This window comes from Diplotaxodon limnothrissa, unplaced genomic scaffold, assembly GCF_057381915.1.
Source record: "Diplotaxodon limnothrissa isolate DT_005_m unplaced genomic scaffold, D_limnothrissa_male_GT1.1 unmapped_scaffold_4, whole genome shotgun sequence".
In the NCBI taxonomy this organism is placed as follows: Eukaryota; Metazoa; Chordata; class Actinopteri; order Cichliformes; family Cichlidae; genus Diplotaxodon; species Diplotaxodon limnothrissa.
The window spans coordinates 2958049-2984635 of record NW_028188558.1 but is presented as its reverse complement, the minus strand read 5'-3'; the positions used below and the strand labels follow the sequence as shown (position 1 = coordinate 2984635).

The 26587-nt window shown below is 41.4% G+C and overlaps 2 protein-coding genes across 3 annotated transcripts in view; one reads left to right on the top strand and one right to left on the bottom strand.

Moving 5' to 3' along the window:
• Positions 1-8527, top strand: part of LOC146606895 (protein NLRC3-like) — a 597012-nt gene extending 588485 nt beyond the window's left edge. For both annotated transcript variants that reach the window (XM_085349313.1, XM_085349317.1), the window contains 3 exons: positions 900-1073; positions 7791-7837; positions 7986-8527. In XM_085349313.1, coding sequence (XP_085205439.1) covers positions 900-1073; positions 7791-7837; positions 7986-8527 — 763 coding nt within the window. The remainder of the gene's footprint in view (positions 1-899; positions 1074-7790; positions 7838-7985) is intronic.
• Positions 8528-13199: 4672 nt separating this feature from the next.
• On the bottom strand, positions 13200-23156 carry LOC146606894 (phospholipase D1-like). The gene is made up of 4 exons (XM_085349347.1): positions 23139-23156; positions 14379-14495; positions 13841-14089; positions 13200-13417 (listed from the first exon to the last, which is right to left on the bottom strand). Exons 1-4 carry the CDS (start codon positions 23154-23156, stop codon positions 13364-13366), a joined length of 438 nt encoding a protein of 145 aa, XP_085205473.1. The 3' UTR covers positions 13200-13363.
• Positions 23157-26587: the final 3431 nt, after the last annotated feature.

Below are 26587 nucleotides of genomic sequence, written 5' to 3'. Positions count from 1 at the left end.
AATGTTATGGCTCATTCATTGATAGTATTTTCGCCATAGAAATTGTTATGTCCTATATTGTTGAACCCACCATGTCTATGCTGATGCTCTTTGAACGCACCACATACGTACTTGAGGCCATGCAGTGGCTGCTAGTCTGTGTTCTCAGTATTTTTATGTGTCAGTTCCAGTTTTAGAGCTCTAAAGTGCAGCTATCGTGTTAGGAATATGTTAGGAATAGACAGGAACACTGAGCACACTGAGGTCAAATCTTTATTTAGGGCGACCGTGGCTCAGGGGGTTGGGAATCGCATCTGTAACCGGAAGGTCACCGGTTCGATCCCTGGGCTCTCTGTCCTGGTCGTTGTGTCCTTGGGCTTTACCCTACTTGCCTACTGGTGTTGGCCAGAGGGGCCGATGGCGCGATATGGCAGCCTCGCTTCTGTCAGTCTGCCCCAGGGCAGCTGTGGCTACAACCGTAGCTGCCTCCACCAGTGTATGAATGTGAGAGTGACTGAATAGTGGCATTGTAAAGCGCTTTGGGTGCCTTGAAAAGCGCTATATAAATCCAATCCATTATTATTATTATTATTTTACCACTCGCTGCATTCTTGATGTTCATGTTCTTCTCTTTCCCCTCACCCTGCAACCAGTCATGGTAGATGCTCCTCCTGGAGCCTGTTTTCACTGGGAGGATCTTTGTGTCAAAGGGAGTTCTTCTTCCCACCATCACCAAGTGCTGCTCACAGTGGAGGCGGTTACCTTACACTGTTAAACAGCTTCAGATGACTGTTGTTGTCTGTTGGGTATTGTCACTTATAAATAAAGTTACATTGAATGGATGTATGGATGGATAGATGTTATTGTGACGAAGAGAAAACGATTGTTGACAGATTGATTGTTGTTTTGTGTGTCTGCAGTCTGTCAGGCTGTCTGATCACAGAGGAAGGCTGTACTTCTCTGGCCTCAGGTCTGACCTCCAACCCCTCCCATCTGAGACAGCTGGACCTGAGCTACAATCATCCAGGTCTCTCAGGAATGAAGCTGCTGTCGGCTGGACTGAAGGATCCAGGCTGGAGACTGGACACTCTCAGGTATGGAGAGAATGTCTGATAGAGGAGGAAGAGCTGGAAACATTTCCTGTGTCCTTCACTCACTTCCTGTTTGTTTCCTGCAGATGAGACATGAACAATCACACATGCAGGAATATTTTCAGGGACAGACACACTAGTCTAGCTGGATAGTTCATGGATATTTATGTAGGGGTCTCCAAGGAGTCTGGTTGCAGGAACATTTAGGTCACAGGTGTACCTGAGATAGATACCAGTGTACCTAATAAAGTGTCAGCCATGTGTATGTTTCCCATGCTGTATGTCCACAGTGACAGAAGGATGAAACAAGGCTGTGAATCATTTCAGTCTGTGTTTGTGACAAAGAGGCAGACAGGAGCAGCTAACATTTGGAAATGGAAGCTTAAATAATGACAAACTCTACATTCACAGCTGAATTAACAATAAATTTGTTCTCAAGTGCACATTTAGCAGCTAATGCTATTACTGTTTTCCCTTGCTTTCTACAACTTGAGCAGCTATTGCTAAGTAGGCCACTTTGCTCTGCTAAGGATTTATGTGACCATGATGAAAACTCTGATAAGCTAATGCTGCTAAGCTAATACTGTTTATGGGCCCTGTTAGAATCAATATTTCATTCTCATTCTGTTGTTTGAGAACAATATTAACGTTTCACATCATTATAACACAAGAGAAAAGGGTATTAGCGTTAGCTACTAATGCTTATTCACCTCAAATTAGCTTTAGCTGCTAATGGTAACCTACTTAGCAATAACTGCTCACTAATATAATGCTAATTCACATCAAATTAGCATTAGCTGCTCAAGTTGTTATAAGGAAAGAGAAAACGGTATTAGCATTAGCTGCTAATAATTGTTCACCCCTAATTAGAGTTAGCCCCTAATGGCAGCCTACTTAGCATTAACTCCTGACGTCGTTGTAATGCAGGGGAAAAGAGTTACCATTATCGGATAATGCTAATACACCTAAATTAGCATTAGCTAATGATGGCTACATACCTAGCATTAGCTACTGATATTGATATAAATCAAGAAAATATGGTATTAGCATTAGCTTTTAATGCTTTTTCATCTAAAATTAGAATTAGCCACTAATGGCGTGCTATTTAGCATTACCTCTTCACATCGCAGGGGAAAAGTTAAAATTAAATTTAAAAAAATGTTCAGATTAGCTACTCATATTGTTAAAAAGTAAGAAAAAACATTGTTAGCATAAGCGGATAATGCTAATTCACCTCAAATTAGTATTAGCTAATAACGGCAACCTACTTAGCATTAGCTGGTCATATTGTTATAATGCAAGAAAATATGGTATTAGCATTAGCTGCCAATTCCTAAATACCTAAAATTAGCATTACCTGTAATGGAAGTCTACTTAGCATTAACTCCTCACTAATGTAATGCTAATTCACATCAAATTAGCTTTAGCTTTAGTATTAGCTGCTAGCACCAGCCTACCCAGCACTAGCTGCTCACATTGTTAAAAGGGAAGAGAAAACGATATTAGCATTAGCTGGTAATAATTATTCACCCCTAATTAGAATTAGCTGCTAATGGCAGCATACTTAGCATTAACTCCTCACATCGTTATAATGCAAATGAGGCTAACTTACATTAAATTAGACTGCTGTTATTAGCTAATGCTATTTAGCAGTAGCTGCTCACATTGTTATAAAGCAAAGGAAAACGATATGAGCATTAGGTTCTAATGCGTATTTGCCTTTAATTAGACGTAGGTGCTAATGGCGACCTACTCAGCATTAGCAGCTCAGATGTTGTATTGCTAGGGAAAAGAGTGTTAGCATTAGCCGTTCACATTGTTATAAAGTTAAGGGAAATAGTGTTAGCATTAGCTACTCACATTGTTAAAAAGTAAGTGTTAGCATTAGTGCATAATGCTAATTCACATCCAATTAGCATTAGTTAATAACGGCAGCCTATTTAGCATTAGCAGATAATGTTGAATTTGGCCCACTGGAAAAGTTAAGAACTCAAGATTTAGGAGTGTTTCTCGATAGCTCTTTCTCATTTGAGAAACAAATAAATGTTGTTATTAAAACCAGCTGTAAGCTTTATATTGTTGATTGTCATTTCCCATATGGAAAAGATATATAAATCTTATAAAGTTTGTATCTGTCTTGTGTGAAACTTGTATGAAAAGCATACAAGAGTGAAAACAGATATAAGATCCCTTGAAAAATTATATAATGAAACTTAATGATACTTACTAAAACAATATATGAAAGTAATGAGAAAGTGGCCACTTTCGTGAGTATGACTTTCATCATATAAGTTTTTAGTCTTTTCCATATGGGATATGCTTAAAAATATTTACTCATACATGCTTAGTTTTATAATCGATTGCATAATGATAGAGGTTTGATCCTTAGTAGTCTGTAAAGACTCTATGTGCCTTCCAGAGTGCTCTGGCATGCACACACCACTTGGGGCCATGAGAGAGGTCGTACCCTCTCTTACTGATTTATGGTGTAGGACAGGGGTCTCAAACTCAATTTAGCTGGGGGCCGCTGCAGGCAGAGTCTGGGTGAGGCTGGGCCGCATTAGGTTTTCCACAAGAAAGGCATGGTTAAAAAATTCCAATCTTCTCAAATCTCTTTATTTTTATTTTTTAACACAAAATATGAAAAATAAATAAACAAATTAAGAATTAATAAGAAAATAAATCAATCTGTAATACATAAATAAAATAATAATAAGATGTTTTTAGTCAGTGAACTTGTGTGTTTCTTTCAGTCTTCTATATCTGCTGTATTTAGATTGAAATGTCTGTATTAACAGTTCTATAACCTTCTTCTGAACATGAATGGAACACTGTAGAAAATGAACTGTTCTTCTGAACATGGCTTCTCTTGCCTACTCCTTGCTGCTAGAGACCTGGCAGCGTTTCCTCTCGCATAGCCGAGCCAGATTTGGCCTGAGGGAGGAAGCAGTTGCGACCCTCAGTATGTCTTGAAGATGATCATCCGTAAGTATGGACCTGTACTTGGACTTATTGAAGTTCAAAGTGGAGAAGAGCTTTTGGCACAAGTATGTGCTACCAAAAAGGCACATGGTCCGCTTGAACATTCGGGAAAGCCGAGGGAAACTAGGGCTCAATTCTCTCAAAAATTGTCCAAGCTTGTCTGCTTTTCCACTCACCTCCCTGAACTTTGCTTTGAGTTCAGAGTTGCACTGCAGCTCAATGAGCTCCATTTGAAGCACAGAAGGGGCATCTTGCACATCAAAGGAGAAGGGGTCTGCAAAAATGTGAAAGGTGGCTCTGTGTGTCTTGAAGTCAGCAAATCTGGGATCAAATTCCTCCTGTAGCCTCAAAATGACATCAACATACTCGTCAGCACTGAATGGTGTGTCTGCATCCACGAGTGCCTTGCATGCTGGGAAATGGCAAAGGTTTGTCTGAGAGAGCTGAGCTTTCCAGAGCGCCAGTTTTGTGGAGAATGCTCTCACGTTGTCATAGGCAGCACTGACAAGTTGCCCCTGGCCTTGTAACGTCTTGTTCAGTACATTAAGCTCATGTGTCATATCAACAAGAAAAGCTGAGTCCATGAGCCATTTGGGATGAGTTAGCACAGGAACACTAACTCCATCCTTCTCCATGAAGGCTTCACTTCTGCTCTCAACTCAAAAAGTCTCTTTAATACATTTCCCCTGCTGAGCCAACGTACCTCAGTGAAGTTGAGCACATCCCCATATTCTGACTCCATTTCCTCTAAAAAAGCACAGAACCTTCGGTGCTTTAAGCCCCTGGATCTGATTTGGTTGATGCATTTCACAACAATAGACATCACATTGTCAAACTTCAGGCATTTGCTGCAAAGGACCTGCTGATGGATGATGCAGTGCAGAGCAATGGCCTCCTCCACGCCTTCCTCTTCCAGTTTGTTTTGTGCCACCAGTCCATGTTTCCTCCCTGTCATTGATGGCGCTCCATCTGTTGTTATTCCAACAAACCTCTTCCATGGCAAACCAACATTCTCAATGGCATCACACAGCTTGTAAATATCTGCTGAGCGGTGGTCTGGCCATGCATTGGAATTACTGTGAGCAGCTCCTCCATCACTTCAAAACTGTCATCAACACCACGGACATACATTGGGAGCTGGGCAGTGTCGGTGATGTCTGTGGTCTCATCAAGAGCGACTGAGTATACACTGAAACATTTGGCTTTCTCACACAGTTGGTCATAAATGTCACTTGACAGGTCAGAAATGCGATCTGCTGCGGTGTTGGCAGAAAGGCTGATGTTGCTAAACCGACCTTTCTTTCCCGGACAGACTATATTTGCAGCCTGCAATATGCACTTTTAGACAAATGCACCTTCTGTGAATGGCTTCCCTGCTTTAGCAATCATCTCACTAACCACGTGGCTCCGACTGCTGCATTATTCTCTTTGGTTGCTTTCTTGGAGAAATCTTGCTGCCTCAGTAGATCTGTTTTAAGACTGGCAACCCGGTTCGCTCTCTCGTCTCCCTGGTATTTTGCATCCAGCTCAGCATGTCTAGTTGTGTAATGACGTTTCAAATTGTATTCCTTGTGCAGCGCAACTTTCTCTGTGCAAATAAGACAGGTCGGGGTGCCCCTGTGCTCAACAAAGAAATATTGCATTTCCCACTTTTCCTGAAATTGTCGGTGCTCATCACCAACCTTTCTCTTCACCGCAGGCTTTGAAAAAGACATGTTTGGGGCTATGTGACATTTATAATTCTACTTGGTGTCACTGTCGCATTGAAGTTTCAATCAAGCGTTTAGCCGACGGACGGGGAACGTCTCAACGCGTAGAGAACGTCATTTCTGCTTCTTTTTCTTGCAACCGTAGCACGGCGATCGGCAGATAAAAAGCCGGTAGCAGTCTCCTTTGTTTTTACGCTCGATGTTCATGTCTTTCATGACGACACGAACACCGTGGCGTTTGCAGATGGTAGAAAGTGCAGGGATAGCGAGCGCAAAAAAGGCGACTGCTCACGGCGCCGGGCTGTTGTTACAGGAGAAAGAAGCGGAAATGACACCGTGACATATAACAAATAACATCAGCTGTTTCTGATGTTAGTTGTTTTGACTGCTTTTACATTATATTGAAATATATGTAATGTTCATGTTTGCTGCAATGCAAACGCAGTGATGCAAATAAAAACATCGAGCCACAAATTACGGTGCGACCCTATAATTAGTCCGGGTTACCGGGGACTGTTGTTGCCGATGAACAGGTGTCGCTATGTGACTGCAGACTAAATTGGGCTGCATTGAGTTCATGACTTTTCTTTTATCCCGCCGCCTACGCATCACTGTGAGAGTTAATATGAGATCTCTCTCTGTGGAAAAATAACTTTAAATCCCACTGACGTGTGTATAAATCTATATACGTATAATGTCCCGCTGGGCAGCAACTTAAAAAAACAACTTTTTTTGAAGTGTTGTGAACGCAGCGCGCTGGGGCGAATGTCGGCGTTTGCCCAATAGAAAGGAGGAAGCCAGCCAGGCACAGGAAAGAAAGAAACACTCCAGGGCAACGCTGCTGGAACTTTGACTCATTGAGAAATGTTTCCCTGCTTGCATCAAGCCCGGCTGGTGTCCCCTGAGATCCATATCCCACCCTGATTGGTGGGTTAATTCAGCTCCGCCCACAACACTGTAAAGTGTCATACATTATCAAACTAACATTACATTTTCATATTAAGGTGGGGCCAAAAACTATCGTCCTGCGGGCCGCAATTGGCCCACGGGCCACGAGTTTGAGACCCCTGGTGTAGGAGGACACCTACTCTGTGTCTGGTTAAGTATAAGAGCCCTTTGTTAGGGGGACCGCTGGACTCTTAGCACCAGCTTTGGGGTCACAGGGTCACATCTGGAACACACACACACACACACACACAGACACAGACACACACACACAGACACACACACACACACACACACAGACACACACACACAGACACACACACACACACACACACACACACACACACACACACACACACAGACTGGTACTCTTTGTTCATACCTGTGTAAGACGTCATAATGAACTTGTGCATATTCATGTAAGCTCAATAAAGAGCAGTGTTACGAGGGAGCAGACGAGAGCGACTGAGGTCAAGTGAAGGAACGGCGCTGTCACAGTTCTCTCCCTCATCAATTGTCTGGTTCCAGCGGTGGGTCTGTGCTAGACGACCCATCACCAGCTTTTTCCACTGGTTACCAGTACGTGGTAGAATCCACTTCCAGATCTGGTTGTCTTTAAATCTGTGAATGGATTGGCTCCATCTTATCTCTCTTTAACAAAAGAATCCAAGTGGAGCCCTCAGGTCTGCAGATAAGCAGCTTCTGACCAGAACTAGACGTAAAAACAGAGGTGAGCTTTATCGATGGCTGCAGCCAAACTCTGGAACAGTCGCCCTTCACATCAGGTCGTCACCAACACTGGACATTTTTAAAAGCCGGTTGGAAACACATTTGTACTCTGTAGCTTTCAATCCTGACCAGTCTTTATAGTCATTACTGTGTATGTTTCCTATTTTCTCTCTACTCTGTGCAGCACTTTGGCTCAAGCTGTTTTTAAATGTGCTGATAAATAAATGTAGATTTCTTTGAATAAAACAGTGGAGCCGAGCTTTGAGCTCAGTGTGTAACAGTGTGTGTGTGAGAGCCATGTAATGTCCATGTGTGCATGCTGACTGTGCTGCTCTGACCCCCCTCCTCCTTTCAGGGTGGAGCCTGCTGGAGTCCGATGGTTGAGACCAGGTCTGAGGAAGTGTAAGTGTGTTTTTAATGGGATTCATGAAAACAAAGCAGCACACATTCAACCATCTTCATCATGTCAGGAGTCATCATCAAAGTGTCAATCAATGAACAGATGATGGATCAATAACTGCAGCTGGATTGTGTTTGTTCTCTCCATCAGATTCCTGTCAACTCACAATCGACACAAACACAGTGAACACAAAGCTCCAACTGTCTGACAACAACAGGAAGGTGACACATGTGGAGGAGGTTCAGTCATATCCTGATCATCCAGACAGATTTGATGCTTGGGAACAGCTGCTGTGTAGAAATGGTCTGACTGGTCGCTGTTACTGGGAGGTCGAGTGGAGAGGAAGAGTTTTTATATCAGTGAGTTACAGAAGCATCAGAAGGAAAAGAGACAGTGATGACTGTGTGTTTGGATACAATGATCAGTCCTGGAGTCTGATCTGCTCTGATGATGGTCCTGGTTATGTCAGGCACAATAACATACAAACATCCATCTCCTCCTCCTCCTCCTCCTCCTCCTCTGTCTCTAACAGAGCAGCAGTGTATGTGGACTGTCCTGCTGGCACTCTGTCCTTCTACAGAGTCTCCTCTGACACTCTGATCCACCTCCACACCTTCAACACCACATTCACTCAAACTCTTTATCCTGGGTTTGTGTTCTTGTCTCCTGGTTCCTCAGTGTCCCTGTGCTGAGTGGAGTGTAAAGAGTGTCTCCTGTTACAGAAACACTCTGACTGTTGAACAGATAGTTCAGTCTGTACATGTCTGTCTCTTTCACTCACAAACACGTTTTCAGATTCATGGATTCAATCAGTTGATGTTTGAAACTCTTCTAAATGATTCCTTGTAAACTTCTTCAGTCACAAACAAACAGGAAGTGATGTCACATGTGTTCCTGTCCACACAGCAGAATGAGTCTATTGCTGACAGTGATGTACAAACAGAGTGAGCATTTCTGAGGCCCAAAATAAACTGAGTAGTTCACTGAATGAACAATGGACTGTGAGCTCAGTTCCTTCATCATTAGTATGGATTATATATGTATATGTATTATATTAGTATCATATATATCAGGTGCTGCTGCTTTCAGTCATTGTGCAAATGTGCTGTTTGTAAGCTTGTAAAGCTGCAGTCAGCTGAGACTGAAGAAGTCACCTGATCAGTGAGCAAACGTTTCTGAAAACGTCCAGATGAACAGAATCAACCTTTTGGGATCAGCCAGCAATGCAGCATCATTGTTGTTCAGCTTCAGAGGTTTGCAGGAATGAACTGATGACCAGAAACAGCTGCAAAGTCCAAGAAAATACCAGCTGGAGTTCAGCTGCATTTGAAGAAGTCAAAGAAAAGTAAGGATGGCAAAGGGCGACGTTTTCTTCCAAAGAGCTGCAAACATGGTCGACGCCTCATTAGAAGAATCATCTGGACATTTGTGAGGAACTCTAACCAAGAAAGCAACGTCACACAGATCCAACAGACAGTTCCCATGACTGCAAGTGTTGAGTGGAAAAATGCTACATTGCATTATTGCATCCTCTCACCACAGGAGGCGCTGTTGGCACCACTGATTGCTGATCAGCTGTTCTCTGATGATCTGATTGATACTGTGAATAACGGGACTCACTGAACTCTGTGACACAGTGAAGATTACAGAGTTTAACTTCAACATCTGACTGACGTCACACAGACAGAAGGATGAACCAGTGAGGCACAGAACACAGTTACTGGAGATACTGGATCAGCTCCATGTGAACCTCTGATGGAGAAGCTGCTGAGCCAGAGAAACATCAGGACATGACAGCAGCTGCACTTATCTAACAACATGTAGCAGAGCTGATCTATGTTAGAGGATCTATCACAGCAGCTGAAGCCAAAGTCCAACACTGGATACCAGCTGAGCCTGTGCTGAGTGTAGTGTTACAGGAAAAAGGCAGAAACACTGGTAGCTCCCAGTGATGCTGACTGGGGCACAGAGCTGAATGATGCAGCATCAGGACACTGTTTCAGTCTGACTGACAGAGAAACCTGTAGCTGTATCTACATGTGAGGCAGAGGCCACACAAGCAGCTTTCTATGTTTCACAGTGACTGAGATCTTCAGTGGGGGTGGACATGCTCCTGTACAGACCTCTGAGGAGAACCAAGGTGCAGTCAAAGAGTCCAGTCTGTCCTCACAGATGTGAACATGTGCTTTCATCAGGTCTGCTGTCAGCTAGCAGGCTCACATCAGAATCACTGTTCCTGAAAAACACAGTCTGTGTGACATCATCAGTCAGCTGATGGTCCCAGATCTGAATGGTTTCTGTCTCTACTGAGGAAGTCAGAGAATATCACTGAGGTGTGGATCAGGTCTGAGTGAGCTGTGGAGGGACAGCTTTAAACAGTCCACAGGTCTCACGTCCTGCTCAGTCTGGTAGCAGATACCTCGTATTGTTCCAGATGTGCTGACATCAGCAGCAGCACAGCTGTGTGATACCATGAATCTCAGTTATTGATCCAACACACAGTAAATACAAAGATGAGGATTTCTGAGAGTAATCATTATGAGTCTGAACACACGATCACTGAATGTTAGTCTCCACAATAATAAGCTAACACAAGCAAACACAGCTTTCAGCTCTTATTTTGAAACTGGCTTATTTAGAGAGCTGTGATGTGAGCGTGCCTGGCTCTGAGGCACTTGGGTCAGCCTCTGTTGTTTAGAAGTGTTACAGACTGTGAATGACACAGACCTGTCAGTTTCCATGTTTGTCTGTAACACAGCTCAGGGCTCCATGCTGAACGCATCCATCCAGTGTTATTGATCCAGGACTGATACCAGCATTGGGATCAATACTACAACACACAATCACATGTGTCCACGTGATGCAGTTTGAAGAGCAATCAGATGTCTCTGTATGAGGAGGCGGGGTCACAGGAGGTTCACAGAAACTCTGCAGCAGCATCATCAGCTCACATGGAAACTTTGATGATTCACTTCTGTGGTGTTTTTACAGAAACACGTCACAAAATTAGCTCCACCTGTTTTGTGAGCTTTGAGTTTCTTGTCTTCATCCTGGATTCTTGTGTTGCCTTTTTTACACACAGCAGATATTTCCTGGTTGCTTCCTTGATGACCACATGAAGCTTTCTGAAGCTTGGATTGAAAACGCTTCATTACTCAAAGCTTTCCAACACAGGCCTCTGTGCTGCCATCTGCTGGACAAACACGTGAAGTGCAGCGTGAAGCTACAAATGAAACTGCTTCAGCTACGTTTATATATAACATACTATAACCTATATAATGTGGAGATCAGGGAAATTATTTTGTTGCTACTGTTAATAATCATCATCATTACCATTGCATTAATAATATAATCTACAGCATTGATATTGCATTCAGATGTTTAAACATTTTGGTACCCAATTAGCCTTTACTACAGGTGCAGTTATAACCACTTTAAACTGTTGAGTTGAATCTATGATCTTAAATGCTTTTGAATGCTTGTTATAATCTTAAGTGTGTATGGGCTGATTCTGCTGATTCTGAGTCCACTCTGTGCAAAGTGTTGACAGGAAACTGCAGGTTTGCAGAGCGTGCTTTTGCAAAAGTGAAACTAAAAGCAGAGTGTAAGTGCAGCTTATTCTGAGGAGCTGTTTGGATGATGCTATTTGAATAACCAGGTTGTTCATTATTATCTTTTATCTTCTCTGTATGAGAAGAAAAGAAAAGACAAACTGAGCAAAAAGAAGGAAAAAAAGACCAACTTCTTCCCAACTGACAAGAAAAATACTCGTCATGTTTTCATAATAAAGGATCAGGCTCCCCATTTATGACAGCTTGGACCAATAATGTATGTTACACTGATGCTACTGTAGAGACAGGGTCAACATCTCTATTTAAATATAATTAATATGCAAAACACAATAAAAGTTATACATGAATTATTCATTATTTTTACTATTGATAAAATTCATGTATACTAATCAAAGTTATACATGAGTAACGACATTATTAATAATGATTAATAATAATAATTCTAATGCCAACATGATGACTGTTCATAGCTCCTGCTTTGAAATACTGAACTTAAACATTGACCTGATGAAAGATCACAATTCACAGTGGCCCACTGTCAGAATCATTCTGAATATAAACTCATCGAGTTAATCTGAACCTTTCTCAAATGTGCTGTGAATAAATGCTGCTGCAAGCCACTGTGGGAAAGCTGTGTTATTATCATGGAAACATCTGTGACACATTCACAGAGGACGAGGACACAAAGGGACGACACGCAGAGGCTGTGTTAAAGTCAAAAATCCAAATCTTTAGTTCTAAACAGGCAGTGGTTACAAACAGGAAGACGAGCAGTCCATTAAACAGTCTACAGGGTCAAACATACAGAGAATTCAAACAGCTATTAAAAACAAATAACTGGACACTGAAAAACTTCAGTGATGTGTGAGGCACCAAAGGGAAGCAGCTGAGTATATTCAATGAATTCTCTTCAAATACAAAGACAGAAACTCCTACAGGCAGCATGCAAACTGAGCAGGATACACAAAGATCAGAGATTACAAAAGAAATCAGAAAAGATTTCAAACTTACTGAGAGCAAGGCCTCTGTTACAAATCTGTCTAATAGAAAAACATGCTGTACAGATACAATACGCTCAGTGTTCATGGTCATTTAAAAACTGGCTCTACCTGAACCACTTCAATATTTTATGAAGTCACTGAGTCGACCATTTCTACAGTTTGTTTCCTTCATTGCAGTTAGAGTGCGGCTGGTAAGGATGAAAACACACACAGAGCGTAAATTGTCTTTGTTAGTAACAAACGTCAGCAAAGAAAAGACAAAACACACAAACACTCTCATGATATTCATGAATCATTAGAAAGCATCCAAACATTCTGCTCGTGGACTTTTACAGTCTTATTTGCACTCGCTCATCTTCATAATCATCCTGATCAATACATGACAGGGGAGGCTTTGAGGTAGGCGGGGCTCTCTGCTGATGTCAGCATGAAAGGCAGGACCAGCGTCTGCCACATGTTGGTGAAACATCACAGTACACTGGCGTGGTTTCCTTTCCAGATGTTGGACGTTTGACACTTCAACGTTGAGGCCAACAAGAAGACACAGTTTTGGGTCGGGTTGCTGCAGGGTTTCTAACTGAGCAAAAGCAGAAGCACACAGACCAACAGGGATCAGATGCTGAGTGTTAGAGGAACATCTGTGCTGATCACTGAATGCTGCTGTGGTCTCTTGTTGAAGTTGGCTGGTGGGACAGTCTAATAGTGATATCCTGCCCATCGGAGGAACACTTTTAAAAACACATGCAATACTTTGTTTGTGTTACAGTCACAGTTTATGTTATTTTTGTCCTTTAAAAGTGTTGCTGTACTATAAAGTCCTATAATTTGAGGCTAAAATGGCTCAGAGAGTCTCTCTCTCAGAGGATCTCCTTTGAAAGTGGAGACGGCTTTATCCGCTGATCCACGTCACTTTACCTGGATGTTTTCTTTGAAGCTGGATGAAGACTCCTCTCCCTCACTCCTGCTGCAGCTGTGTGGTCCAGTTGGCCTCTGAGGTCACAGTCAACATCTGTAGCAGAAGAGGGGAAATAAAAGTCCAGGTTACCAAAACTGGGAGCTTTTCCAAAATAGAGCGTAACTGGACTTTTTCAGCCTTACAGGCAGATAGTCGTCTGAAGCTGCAGCTTTTTCTTTTTAGCTTTTTCCAATCTCTGCTCTCGGCTTTCTTTGAGAACATGTCTGCTTTCTTGGCATGGGTCTGTCTGCTGTTGGTGAAGAGACTAAATCCACATACTCGCTACTAAGATCTCCTCAAGTAGTCTCAACCAGATTACAGTTTAAGAGTAAATGTCTCCTGAGAGTTTCACCTTGGGGAGATGCTGTCTTGCTAACATGCAATCATGAGCATTAATCTATGAGGTGAAAAAGTCATTTTAAAAGCTCCAGCCACAAGTTTTATTTCATCTGTGTTTTGGTCAGAGTCCCATCAGACCTCCAGAATGGTGTCAGAGTGTTTTCTATCCACGTGATGAGCACAGGCCTCAGGTCCAGACCTCCACGGGCACCATAGCCTCTTTGGAGCTAATAGGTGCAAGAAGGTTTTGTTGGGATAGGAACTGAAGAGGAAACTGACGAGGAAGGCAAGGATCTTCTTCAGCTCCTCCGAGCCGGGACCTCTTTGTGTAGGCCAGCATTGGCCAGGTAGCCCTCCAGCATCGCTGGATGGCCGACAGTGGAAAACCTAGAGGAGTAGGAGAGAAACAGCAGCTTGGAGCATGTCTTTATACTGTTTAGTTTTTAGAGCCACAGACTTTGTTTTAATGTCATTGTTCAGGATCTATGACTGATTATGTATTTATTGTATTCCTCCATGACTGTGTGACAGCAAGTGGAAAAAACCAGCTTCACCTTTGTTGATATGCTTGTAATTTTAATATTGATTAAATGGCCATGAAATAATAGAAAGCTCATATATGAAAATGTATTTTAAGAAGTAAAATGTTAATCTGAGCACAAAGGAGTACACTCACCTTCTGGTAGATGGAGGTGCAGCGAGCGCTGGTGAACATCCAGGCCTCCTCGTAGAACTGATCACTGATTGGATCCAAAACATCGATGGAGGATCTGTGTAAGCGCTGAGGATCGTCCTGATGGACAGAACAGAAGGAGAGTGAGACAAGTGAAGATATACTAAACAACACTGTGACATGAACTGAGCCACACACAGTTTGATTCACAGCTGATTGACACATTATTTGACCACGAGCAATCTTTTCTGGTTTGACGCCATCTTTGTAGCCAGAAACCAGCTCTCTCCTCGGCTTCCTCCACTACACGCTTCCCCCACGCCAGTCTCCTCCGTCACTATAAAGGGGAGAGTCATGAGCTCCATCACCCTCACCTGTGCCGTCCAACGTCCCGCCACCAGCCTCCACTGCAGCAGGCCAGAGACCACACCCCTGCCACAATAAGTAAAAGTATATCCTTGCTGTACCCTTAATGCTAAATGTGCTAAATTAACCGCTGCCTTTGCCCCTTTGGGATTATTCTTATGTCACTGGGATGTTGACCTTTGACCTTCACATTAGAGAGATGGGCAGACATAATTAGTGTATGAATTTTAAAGTAACAGGTAATAAAGAGAGTGTAGCAAATGTAATCAGGTTTATTACTCTGTATCACACATGAGTGCCCGAGGGAGGCGGGGCTGACTGGGGAGACACAGGAAACAGAGAGACAGGGCTGACTCGACATGAAACGATGAAACGTGGGACACGGGAACAGAAACTAAACACAGGCTGAAATGAACACTGAGGGAGGGAGAACTAAGATTACCGAGAGCCTGATAAATAAGAAGAACAAAAACCAAGAAAAACAAGAGTCAAAGAAAACCAAAAACACAAAGCATTGGGCCAGGACCCACTGCTGTGACATTTATATGTGATAAAAACATTAAAAACTGCTCACATGTTGAAATCTTTCTACGTATACTTTAGGTTCAGCTCTCCAGCCTGGCATTTGGTTAAGCATGATTCAAACATTTGATTTTGTTTAACTGGTTTTAATTATAGTTACTTTTTGTGAACATTTGTTGCAGCATTTAAAAATACATCATTTATTTTCAAACTTTTATTTGATTTAGAGCATCATATTTGACCAACGTAAATGTTTTAATTTCATATAAAATAACTGAAACAGTGAACTAAATATCTGAAATCTTTCCTTCCTTAAAAGTTATAATCCTACTTAAGTTATAGTGCAAACGCTTAAGCAACAAATATACTTGATGCTAATTAATTAATATTTCCCTTTGATGTTGCAACTATGCGGTCACTTCTGTCTTTAAACAAAATAATATTTTCCAGTTACAGAAATCATAAAGTCCAAACTAAAGTGCTACTGTTGCTATATGCATTTTATATAAATCATGGATGATGGTCCTGACATGAAGGAAGAGAAAGTTACAGGTTGCATCCTTTGACTTTGTCTCCGTGCCTTTGGGCGATTTTCAGAAGGACAGATGTTTCTGTTCAATTCTTAAATCAATGTTTTCAAACACAAACACTATTTTAAAGCTTCTAGAGAGTAAAATATTAATGATAATTATAATAACAATAATAAAAACAAAAGCTCTCAGCTCCATCAAACCAAGCAGCAGAAAGAACAATAACTGAAGAGAAAACTTTAACCTTGTAGACTTCATTATGTTCCAGCTGCTCTACAGACGCTGTGACCTCGAACTTAAGCAGGTCGTAAAGTATGTGCAGCTCAATAACTTCATAATCAGACCCTGTGGTATTTAGGCAGCAGAACAACTAAGAATAACAACTACAAATAATGTTTTTAGGTTTCTGTTGTACTGCAAGGTTCTGTACAGGAGAACCAAACCAAGAGCAAATATTACGTCTCATTTACACCTGAGCACGAAGAGCCATCAACATTTAGCAAATTGAATCATCTTTGTTTAGATGCAAGAAGAATCATATAGAAATGAAAAAGTAGAAATAGAAATCCAGAGCAAAGATATCCTCTAATTCAGCGTAGCACATGTGCAGCTGCTGCGATTCACGTAAGCATTCGGCTCGTCGCTGTTGCAGATTTTTCTCTCGCTGTTCTGGCTCACAGCGCTGCAAACACAAAAATAAATATCCCCAAAGGTGTGAAAGGGAGCTAATTAGTAAGAGTATTGTTACTCTCCGCAGGAGTAGTCCAGCAGTACAAATCAGTCCAATAACAAGGTGTGTAACATCTAGCAGGGTGACAGAAAAACCCAGGGCAACTTCTAAGGACCTCAACGTCTCTCTCACATTGTGTTTTTTAAACATGCTTCCATTTGTCACTTCAGTCTTTACTCTGAAATACAGGAAGAGAAATCATGGCTGAAACAATTTCTCATGAAACCAGGGGTGTGGTCCAACAGTCAGTTTGGTGAGGAAGGTTCCTAACTGAGAGAAGTGACCCAGAAGTATCTGTGTAGCAGCCACAATGAATCCAGATCATGAGCTTTATTAACTGATCAAAGTCTCTTCTTTCATCTTCTGTATCATTCAGTTTGCATTGGTAATGCCCATTATTGTAATGCTTTTTTAAGACCAGCAAAACTTTATTTCACTTTGGGTTAGCTGGGATAAGTGATGGATGGAGGGAATTTTACTTCAGCCACAGAAATCCTAAACAGGAAGGAGGAGCAGAGTTACAGTGGATCACTATCCAGCAGGGAAACAAGGTTTATTTCAATTTCTTGGCCATGAGTGAGATTTACTGAGTGGGCAAATTAGGGAGACGACACCATCAGATCCCGAGCCCTCCATGTGTTAATCAAGAGACGGCTGCTGTGCTACATCCATAAATAATGAATAAATTAGGAGCTAAAGCTGAAAGGACAGTTTATTTGTACCATCAGTGAAGATATTTTACATTTGAATTTTTTATTTAACATTTGCAAGATTCAATAACATAAAGAACCTGAACAAGAAAACATTTATGTGGATCAAAATACATTAAAACAAAAACTTTATAATAATAAACTTTATAATGTTGAAACTTTTCAACCAACTGATGAAAAGAAAGCTAACCACTTGACATGAACACTACAGTAGGACAGTTTTGAAAGCTTAAAATGGAACTAGGGGAAGAGTTTGATTCACAGCTGCCTCATCAGATTTTTACAGGAGATTCTATCTGAACTCTGTGGAGCCTGATCTCAAGCTTTTTGAGTCTGACACAGAAACCAGAGGATCTTTCTGTGTCTTCAGATTCACTGTGATCCAGTGATGGGAGTGATTTCAGCCCTGAGTGATCGCGCTGATGTTTGCACAGAGCAGACAATGAGGTGAATGTTTGGGCACATTGGTAACAGTGAAACAGTTTATTAGTAACGTGGGATCGTTTGTGTGCAGAGTATGAACTGAGATTCCTGAAGCTCTTGTCACACTGGTCACAGCTGTAGTTTCCTTCCATGTGTGTACGTTCATGAATGTTACGACTATGTGACTGTGAGAAGCTTCTGTCACAGTGTCTGCACTTGTGTGGTTTCTCTCCTGTGTGGACTCGTTTGTGTGATTTAAGCTGACCTGCAGTGGTGAAGGATGACCCACACTGATCACAGAGGTGCTTTTTAACCCCACTGTGAATCAGTTCATGTCGTTTTAAGTGATGTGATGTGGTGAAGCTTCTCCCACATTCTTTGCAGTATTTCAGTTTGTCTCCAGTGTGTCTACGTTGATGTCTTTTTAGGGTCTTTTGCCGACTGAAAGTTTTTCCACAGAGGTCACAATGAAAGTCTTTCCCACCACCACAGTGATGACAGGGTTGAGAACTGGATCCATCTGTGTCGCTCTGCTTCTAAACAAAGACACAAAGACAGTGTAAGTCAGTCCTTCAACATTTGTATCCTGAACGTCGCCTGAAATAAAGAGCATCTCTGCAGACGTCCAACTACATTTGACTGTTTCAGTTAACACACTCAGTTTACTGGGCTGCAATAACTACAATACTACCACCATAATACTACAGTAATACTAAAATCATAACTGAAAGGAAAATCTGAATAATCATTCAGAGCTGCTTTTCCATGCAGTAGAATTGCTAACATGCTAACACAGTTTAATGAGCAGAGTTGTTCCAAACAGTCAGGCTAAAATGACAAGATAACAATATAAATACATACCTCACAGTAGCTGCACTTGTAGAGTCTCTTTCTGGTGTGGATCTGTTGGTGTTGTCTCAGGTGATGTGGAGTTTTAAAAGTCTTCTCACACAGGTCACATTGATAAGGTCTCTCCTCAGTGTGGGTAAACATGTGTCGTTGTAAGTCTGTGTGAGTTATAAACTCTTTGCCACACTGTTCACAGCAGTACACATCATGTCTGTTGTGAATGCGTAGGTGTGTATTTCGGCTCCCTCTCTGGCTGAAAGTTTTTCCACAGATGTCACAGCTGTATGGCTTAATTCCAGAGTGGGTAACTAGATGACTCTGTAAGTGGCTACTGTGAGTAAAAGCTCTGCCACACTGATCACAGCTGTATGCCTTAATTCCAGAGTGGGTAACTAGATGACTCTGTAAGTGGCTACTGTGAGTAAAAGCTCTGCCACACTGATCACAGCTGTATGGCTTAATTCCAGAGTGGGTAACTAGATGACTCTGTAAGTGGCTACTTTGAGTAAAAGCTCTGCCACACTGATCACAGCTGTACGCTTTAACTCCACTGTGGATGAGCTGGTGTTGTTTTAGGGAACCCTTCAAGGAAAAAGACTTTCCACACAAGTCACAGCTGAACGGTCTCTCTCCAGTGTGGATGACCTGATGCTGTTTTAGTGAAGCCTTCAGAGTAAACTCCATCCCACACTCGTCACAGCTGTATGCCTTAATTCCAGAGTGGGTAACTAGATGTTTCTGTAAGTTGCTACTGTCAGTAAAAGCTCTGCCACACTGATCACAGCTGTACGCTTTAACTCCACTGTGGATGAGTTGGTGTGTTTTTAGGTGACCCTTCAAGGAAAAAGACTTTCCACACAAGTCACAGCTGAACGGTCTCTCTCCAGTGTGGATGACCTGATGCTGTTTTAGTGAAGCCCTCACAGTAAAACCCTTCCCACACTCGTCACAGGTGTGTTTTTTCTCTCCCTTTCTTCTGTGAGGTTTGTCGGCCTCCTGAGAGCGCTGACTTCTGGCTCCATGTTGGTCCTGCAGTGACAGAGATACAAACAGAGGCAGTGAGTGAAATGCAGTCGTGGAACAAACTCAACCTTCAAACTCCATTAACACTAGTTTTAAACCTGAAGGTGGAGCGTGGCACCAAACACCTTAAAGGTCTCTTATCCCCACCTGCTGGTAGTTCTAACACATTACATCCAACCTGCTGTTAAAGATAATTCATGACTGTTCAAACACTAAAATCATGCACACACACACACACACACACACACACACACACTATTTTATAATTTAGATTATTTTGTTGTTTCCTATGACATATTTCTATAATTTGTATAGATTTATACAGAATTATTCAGTGATAATAAATCCTATGTTTGTTTATTCTAAAGGAACCCCGTTAGCTTCCACAACAGATGTTGCTCGTCTTCCGTCAAATACTCACATAAAATATTACACAATAAAGTGGATTCAAGATATCCACATAATTTCACTCTTACATCCACAGTGAGGTTTCACAATTGTTCAAATATAAGCAATCAATAATAATAATAATAATAATATCAATAACATTGAGGCACATTACACAAATTTCAAAAACAAATCATGTCTTACAATATTTACAACAACTAAAAGCTCTGTAAATCGGCTTTTAAGTGTTCATTGAAGTTTTGAATAATTCTCTAATTTTTTAAGGCAACTTATTCCACTTAAAAGTTGCTCTAAATGTAACAGTTTTACAAAACGTTACTTTTAACTCGAGCATTTACTAAATTGCAGTTTGTTGAAAACTGTGTAATATGATGATGTATTTCATCTGGATACTGCAGCTGAGCAGAATAAATGTGGTGTGTTTAACAGAATTGCTTTCTTTAGAACTACAAGTAAGCCATAGAATATTTTAGCCTGTACAGGAAGCCAAGAAAGGTTATTGTGCATTTGATCAATATTAGTATAGTATGAACATCTTCACACTAATCTGGACGCCTTATTCTGGACTAACTGAAGTCTGTTAAGATCTGTCTTATTAGCTGCTGACCAAATGATTGAACAATACTCCAGATGAGACATTACTAGTGCATTAATGACATCTTTCATAATGAAGAAGTGATACACAAAGAGCATTTCATAGCCATAGCTATGCCTTGTCGGCAGAGTTATGTGACATTAGTGATGTTTGTACTTTCAGCGTTAACTTGGTTTTAAAGCCTTTAAAATATACGCCGTTCAATAGTCGACCTTAATCTGACAGAGAATGTGATGATTTTGTGGATAATTAAAGTCAGTCATATATCCACAAACACAACAAGCTGAAAGTCAGTGATGCTGCTCGGTTTGCAGTCCTGAACATCACGGCACAAGCAGGATTCACTGCCCTGTTAATGTTAGCTGTGTTATATTGCTGCCTCTGTTCGGTGGTGTCGAGCCAAACGCACTTTAACGTGTGTTTGAACGAGCTGACGGTTCACTCGTTAAGCTGAAAGAAAGATGCTTTAATCACAGCAGTCACACATGTGTCCACTGCACCATCTGGAACTCTTCTTGTTTACACTCGTAATAACACAAACACTAAATCCTGCTTCTCTGGTGCTGTTGTGTAGCAGTGTGTACACCTGAGACTGTCACCTGTGTCTGTCCTGCACTCGCTCTCTGTTTCTTTCTCTCTGATTGTGGAATAAAAGTATGAACATGTGTTTATAAGTTACACTTGTGTTTGAATCCTGCAGCTTATCACACATTTGATTTCCATGTGTGACGACTGCAAGTGTCCAGAGTGAGGACAGACTGAGGGAGCCACTGCTGCACATCATCTGTGAGGCTTTGCAGCCCTGATGATCCACCAGGACAAACTCAGCAGTGTGTGAGGAAGAGGAGGAGGAAGAGCCAGCAGCAGCTGACAGATGGAGAGAATAGACAGACTGTTCCCTGTTTGTGAAGGACTGCTAGGAAAGTTTAACATAACTGTCTGTGCTGAATCAGTCTTATTAGGTAATGTTCAAATAATGTGATCATCCCAGTGTTTCCAGTGTGGGAGAAAGTACTCAGGGCCTTCAAGTTACACACTATGAAAGGCAGCAACAAGTTTAATGTTCAGAAACCTAAAGTCTGTATCAGCAGCAGGATGGAGCTAAAAATAAATGTTGGTTTCAGTTCTATGAAGCTTTGAGTATTTTGGATCAGTAGCTGCTGTGTTTGTTGCATCATATTGCTGTAACTGTTTATATGCTTTATATATTCTGAGCTAAGTTGATCTATAGTGTTACATCATATTCTATAAGGATGTTATGTGTTTGTAGACTTTCTGCCCAGTTTGACCCATTTAGCAGACGTCAGCCTGTTTAAGGCTCTGATATCTATTCTGTGTGACTTACAGCAGTTATGACATGGTCTGATTTTCTCACCCAATAAAGGAATATTTCATATATCAGTCGACTCTTCATTCTATCAGACACAGTTATCACAGCTCCTACATTTGCTTTTTACACATATATGTAAGCATTCAGCCACATTTAGTACCAACATATTAAATGAACAATATTTGTCTCTTATATATGAGACATCTGTATACACACTGTCACAGATACTTGTCTGTGAGTGAAGTGATTAATATAATAACTATAATATTGGCCATATTATATTTACATTGCCACAGTGAGATGACTTTAGTCTCATGAACAACATCAGCTAATTGTTATTTACAGCTAATCTTAAACGACTGTTCAGCACAGAAATGAAGCCCAACAATCATGTTTCACAGTCCTGTGGTCTCAGCCTCAGATACTCATCAAATCACACAGAGCTCATGTAGAAACAAATGAACTAAATATGTTCTCCTTCATTTCTGTCAAACAAAGCTGTATGAAACGTTTCCAGCTGTTAGTATCATGGTTGCTAGGCAACCTGGGCAGCACGACGGAGGCTAGACGTCCCATTTCACGAGCCTACGAGCCTCGCACTTCGGCCTTAGCGGTCTTTGAGTACGCGGCCCTTGAGGACTTTAAAGCTGCAGAACCTGAATCGGGATACAGCCATGATGATCTCCAGCCTCGTGCTCGCCAACATTCTCACCTGAGTTAAGAAGACGATCACTGAAATGGTCTCAGCAGGTCCTTTGATGACAGCAATGAAATGCAGTGGTAAGGCTTTTTGGGGATTAAGTTCGTTTTCATGGCAAAGAAGGACGATGCAGTTCATCTGATCACTCCTCATAACATTCTGGAGTGCAGGCAAAATGCTATTATAAAAACTTAAGCAGCAACTTCTCCAGGTTCCAATATTTATGCAATTCTCAAACCTTTTGGCCACGACTGTATAACCTCTTCTGAAGTTTAGTGGATATTATACATGGTTATGCTCAGGATGTGTCGGCCAGTTTCCACTGGAAACGCCTTTTGGTTAAACTGTCAGCGAGGAATTTGCATTTGCACTGTTACATTTTTATATAACTTTAATGCACATAAACAACAGCTGCTTGTTTCAGTGAAAATACATTGATGGGTTTTTAATAAAGTTGTGCAGCTGTAAAGTATTTTGTCTGGTGTCAATTCTATCGTCAGCTACATCGTTATGGCAAATGTTCAAATGTATATGGTGATAAATATCTTTGGTCATATGGTCCTGCTCTGTCTGTCACCTTCTGTGTTGAGCTCATTGTTTCCTCTGTAGTGGCTGAGCTGAGTCCAAGTAGCTGAAAATGTTCCTCTGCTGCTCCGTCAGACTCTCCTCCTCCTGCTGATCAGCTGGGACACAAAACAGATCTTTGTTAGGCTCCACACTGCACTGAAGAGTCAAAGTGTCTCATATGTTCATCTGACAAGTAAAAGAACACATTTTTGTTTCCCGAGGTGGGCAACTTGTTGGAAACAACACAAAAGGTTTGAGCACTGATACCTGCCATTGCTGGCATTGAAAGATGCAACGCCAGCAATGTGGATTGTCAAGACTCAAACCAATCATCAAGCAAAGACAACAGGGATCATTTGTTTCTGTTTATTTAGCATTCACAGCATTTGTAGTTGCCTTCTGTGCAGGGGAAGTCCACGCACACTGTGTGGTACCGCCATCCGCAGAAGGTGCATTCAACCTCTGTAAGAGAAACGAGGTTGTCTGAGACTGAAATGATATTCACTAAAGAAGTGGTGATTTGTAAAACTTCACATTTTGATCCGGGACGTACTCTGCATAAAAACAAGCGCTCACTCTTCCTGCTCAACAAATGACAAGGGCGGAGCCTTATACCACGTGATACAGAAGCTGTGCCGTGTGATGCTAAAATTAGCAGGGAAACAACAACGGAGAGCACGTCAGGGATGACGAGAAAGTGACAGGAGAAAATCCGTCCCGGTCAACCACCCAAACATCAATAACGGGAACCTTAGACAGCGCTTCCCTATACACGTCGAACTGATATTCACTAAAGAAGTGGTGATTTGTAAAACTTCAAGTGTATGATAAGGTGAAAACAAATACACAACTGCATGTCATGTAGTTGAAGGTTTTTTTTCTTTTGGAAGACCAGAAAACACTGAAAGTTACAAATTAGTCCTTTATTTATCCAGGTAAAAAAAAATCTCATTGAGATTAAAAATCTCATTTCCAAGAGAGACCTGGCGTCATGGCAACACAAGTCACATACCACACAGGTATATAACATTTATAACAAACACAATATCCCAACATGTGTAACAAATGTATTGTGCTTGAAACAAATTCAGAATAGGTGATAAAGCAGCTGCACATGTGTGTCACGAGTAAATCTGGCTGTATAACAAACAGAAACAAGTGATCCTGCTGTCTTTGCTCAACGGTTGGTTTGAGTCTTGACAATCCACATTGCTGCCATCTTTCAATATGTTGAATGCACCAGTGTAAGTGCAGCCACTCAGACTCAATGTGTTCATAGAAACAGGTGCAGATGTGTCACGAGTTCATCCAGCAGTAGCTATGGCACTTGGCCACAGGGGGCAGCAGTGGACTGACCTGCATTCGAGACTGCTCCAGCTGCTCTGTGACAGTCAGTAGATCTGCTACAAATTGCAGATCATATGCAAGTTTTGGAAATGACATTATAAATATTCCTAACTTAGCCACGGCAGCATTGTTGATGTATTACCTATATACTACAAATTATTCCACCTGCTGAAAAGTGGATCTAATGTGGGCGGACTCACACTTAGCAAATAAACCTGTGATGTGAGAATGTAATCAAACTGTTGATCAGAGGCAAAGTAATTTAAAGTTTATGATGCTATCGTCTAATGTTAGCTGACATGATGTTAGCTTGTAAACTTATGTTGTTGTCTGGGTCTCATGTCTGATCTGATGATAATAACTGTGACAACACAGAGATTAAATAAAGGACGTTGGTGGGACTTCTTATGTTAGAACTACAACTTCAGTTAAGGAGTGAGACGTAAGGTGACAAGGAGAATGAAGAGAATGAGAAAGAAGTAACTGGGAAGAGAAAATGAAAACAAAAATTTGAAATGATCAAATTTTTGTTAACAGATGATGGTGATTTTAAAAATTCAAGTAATTTAAAGGTTTTATCCTATTTGTTGTTGTTTTTTTCATATTCTTCTATTTGCAAGAGGTTATTAATAAAACAGGTTCTCTTTCTGGTTTCTCTTTTTGGACGCACTCTCTACAGCTTATCACATCCAAAATGGCGGATGTCAAGTACAAAACCTCGACAGAAACAATCAGCAAGAATTTTAGCATCAGTCCAAAATAAAACTGTCCAACTACAGAGTTTTAAAATCCAACTAAACTATGAACAGAGATCTTTTACAAATAGGCTATTGATGAGATGACAGTGGTAACAAAAACGTACACATCCGCGCACACAGACAAAATGGCGGGAGAGCGTTTAACGGTCGACCTCATGAGTCCGTTACCGTGAACTATGGAGCGGCAGATTTGTGCTGGAACTGAGCTGCACACACCTGATGTTAGCCAGGAAACATTACACACTGCTAACGTTACCTTCACACGGAGCTCCACACGGAGACGATCAGCGTCAGGCACAAACACCAAGTTCAGAAAAGAGGAACTTTGAGCAGGAAGGAAAGAGTCAGAGCGGCGTTTGAGGACACGTTTACAACCACGAACATCAGAATCTGTCTGTGCTGCATTCAAGTGCAACTTGGAAACTCACTAATCTCTGTCATGTTGTCCAAAGATGATTTATTTCTGCTGGTTTTCTTGTTTGAAACACAAACATGTGTCAGCACTTTGTTGTTCTTCACCCTGCAGCATTTGAATATTTCAGGAGTAAACTGATCATAAATTCATGAAGTCATGAATGAAAGTGCAGACTGAGAGTGGATCACATGATGTTTGAGGTGTGTCATGTGACATGTTCAGTATTGTCACACATGTCTAGATTGTCCCTGATATCATAACTGCTCAAACACTGATGATTATATTTGAAGAATTATTCCTGATGGCAGCAAAGTTTGAATGGAGCTCTCTGTCTGTGCTGATTTGTCGCCCTCTGGAGGTCAAAGCACAAACTGCATGATGTCACTGTAACCACCACAGTGACAGGAAGTGATTTTAAATGATGAAATATGTCAGTGATGCTGATAGTGTGTTCATCACAGACGTTCAGGCTTCGTGTTGACATGAATCAAAGTTAATGTCATTATGGACCAAGGACAGTACTCTGGGTCTCCTGCAGAACAACTCGAGCTGTGATACCTGAATGAAGAGCCTCTGCTGCTTTAAAGAAGGAGGCTCGAGGCAGAGGTGAGGTGCAGACCAACCAGCTTTTATTCAGCAACTTTAACAGAAGGATCAGAAAAATAAAACTATACAGCACAGTGATGCTGACTGAAGCCACAGCATTAAACTAAACAAGCATCTGATCATCTTTAACAACATCTAATAAATAATGACAACTATTTAATCCTGTATTTCCTACAATAAAGCCTGTTCAGATATTTGTTGCTGATGGAAATGTAAAAGGCTCCCAGGAACCAAAGGACAAAAACAGAGGCAACAGTCACAGCTGCAAAGGATCCCCTAACACATAAACTGGTTCGAAGATATTTTCTAGCTCTGCAGAGGAGCTTGATTGCA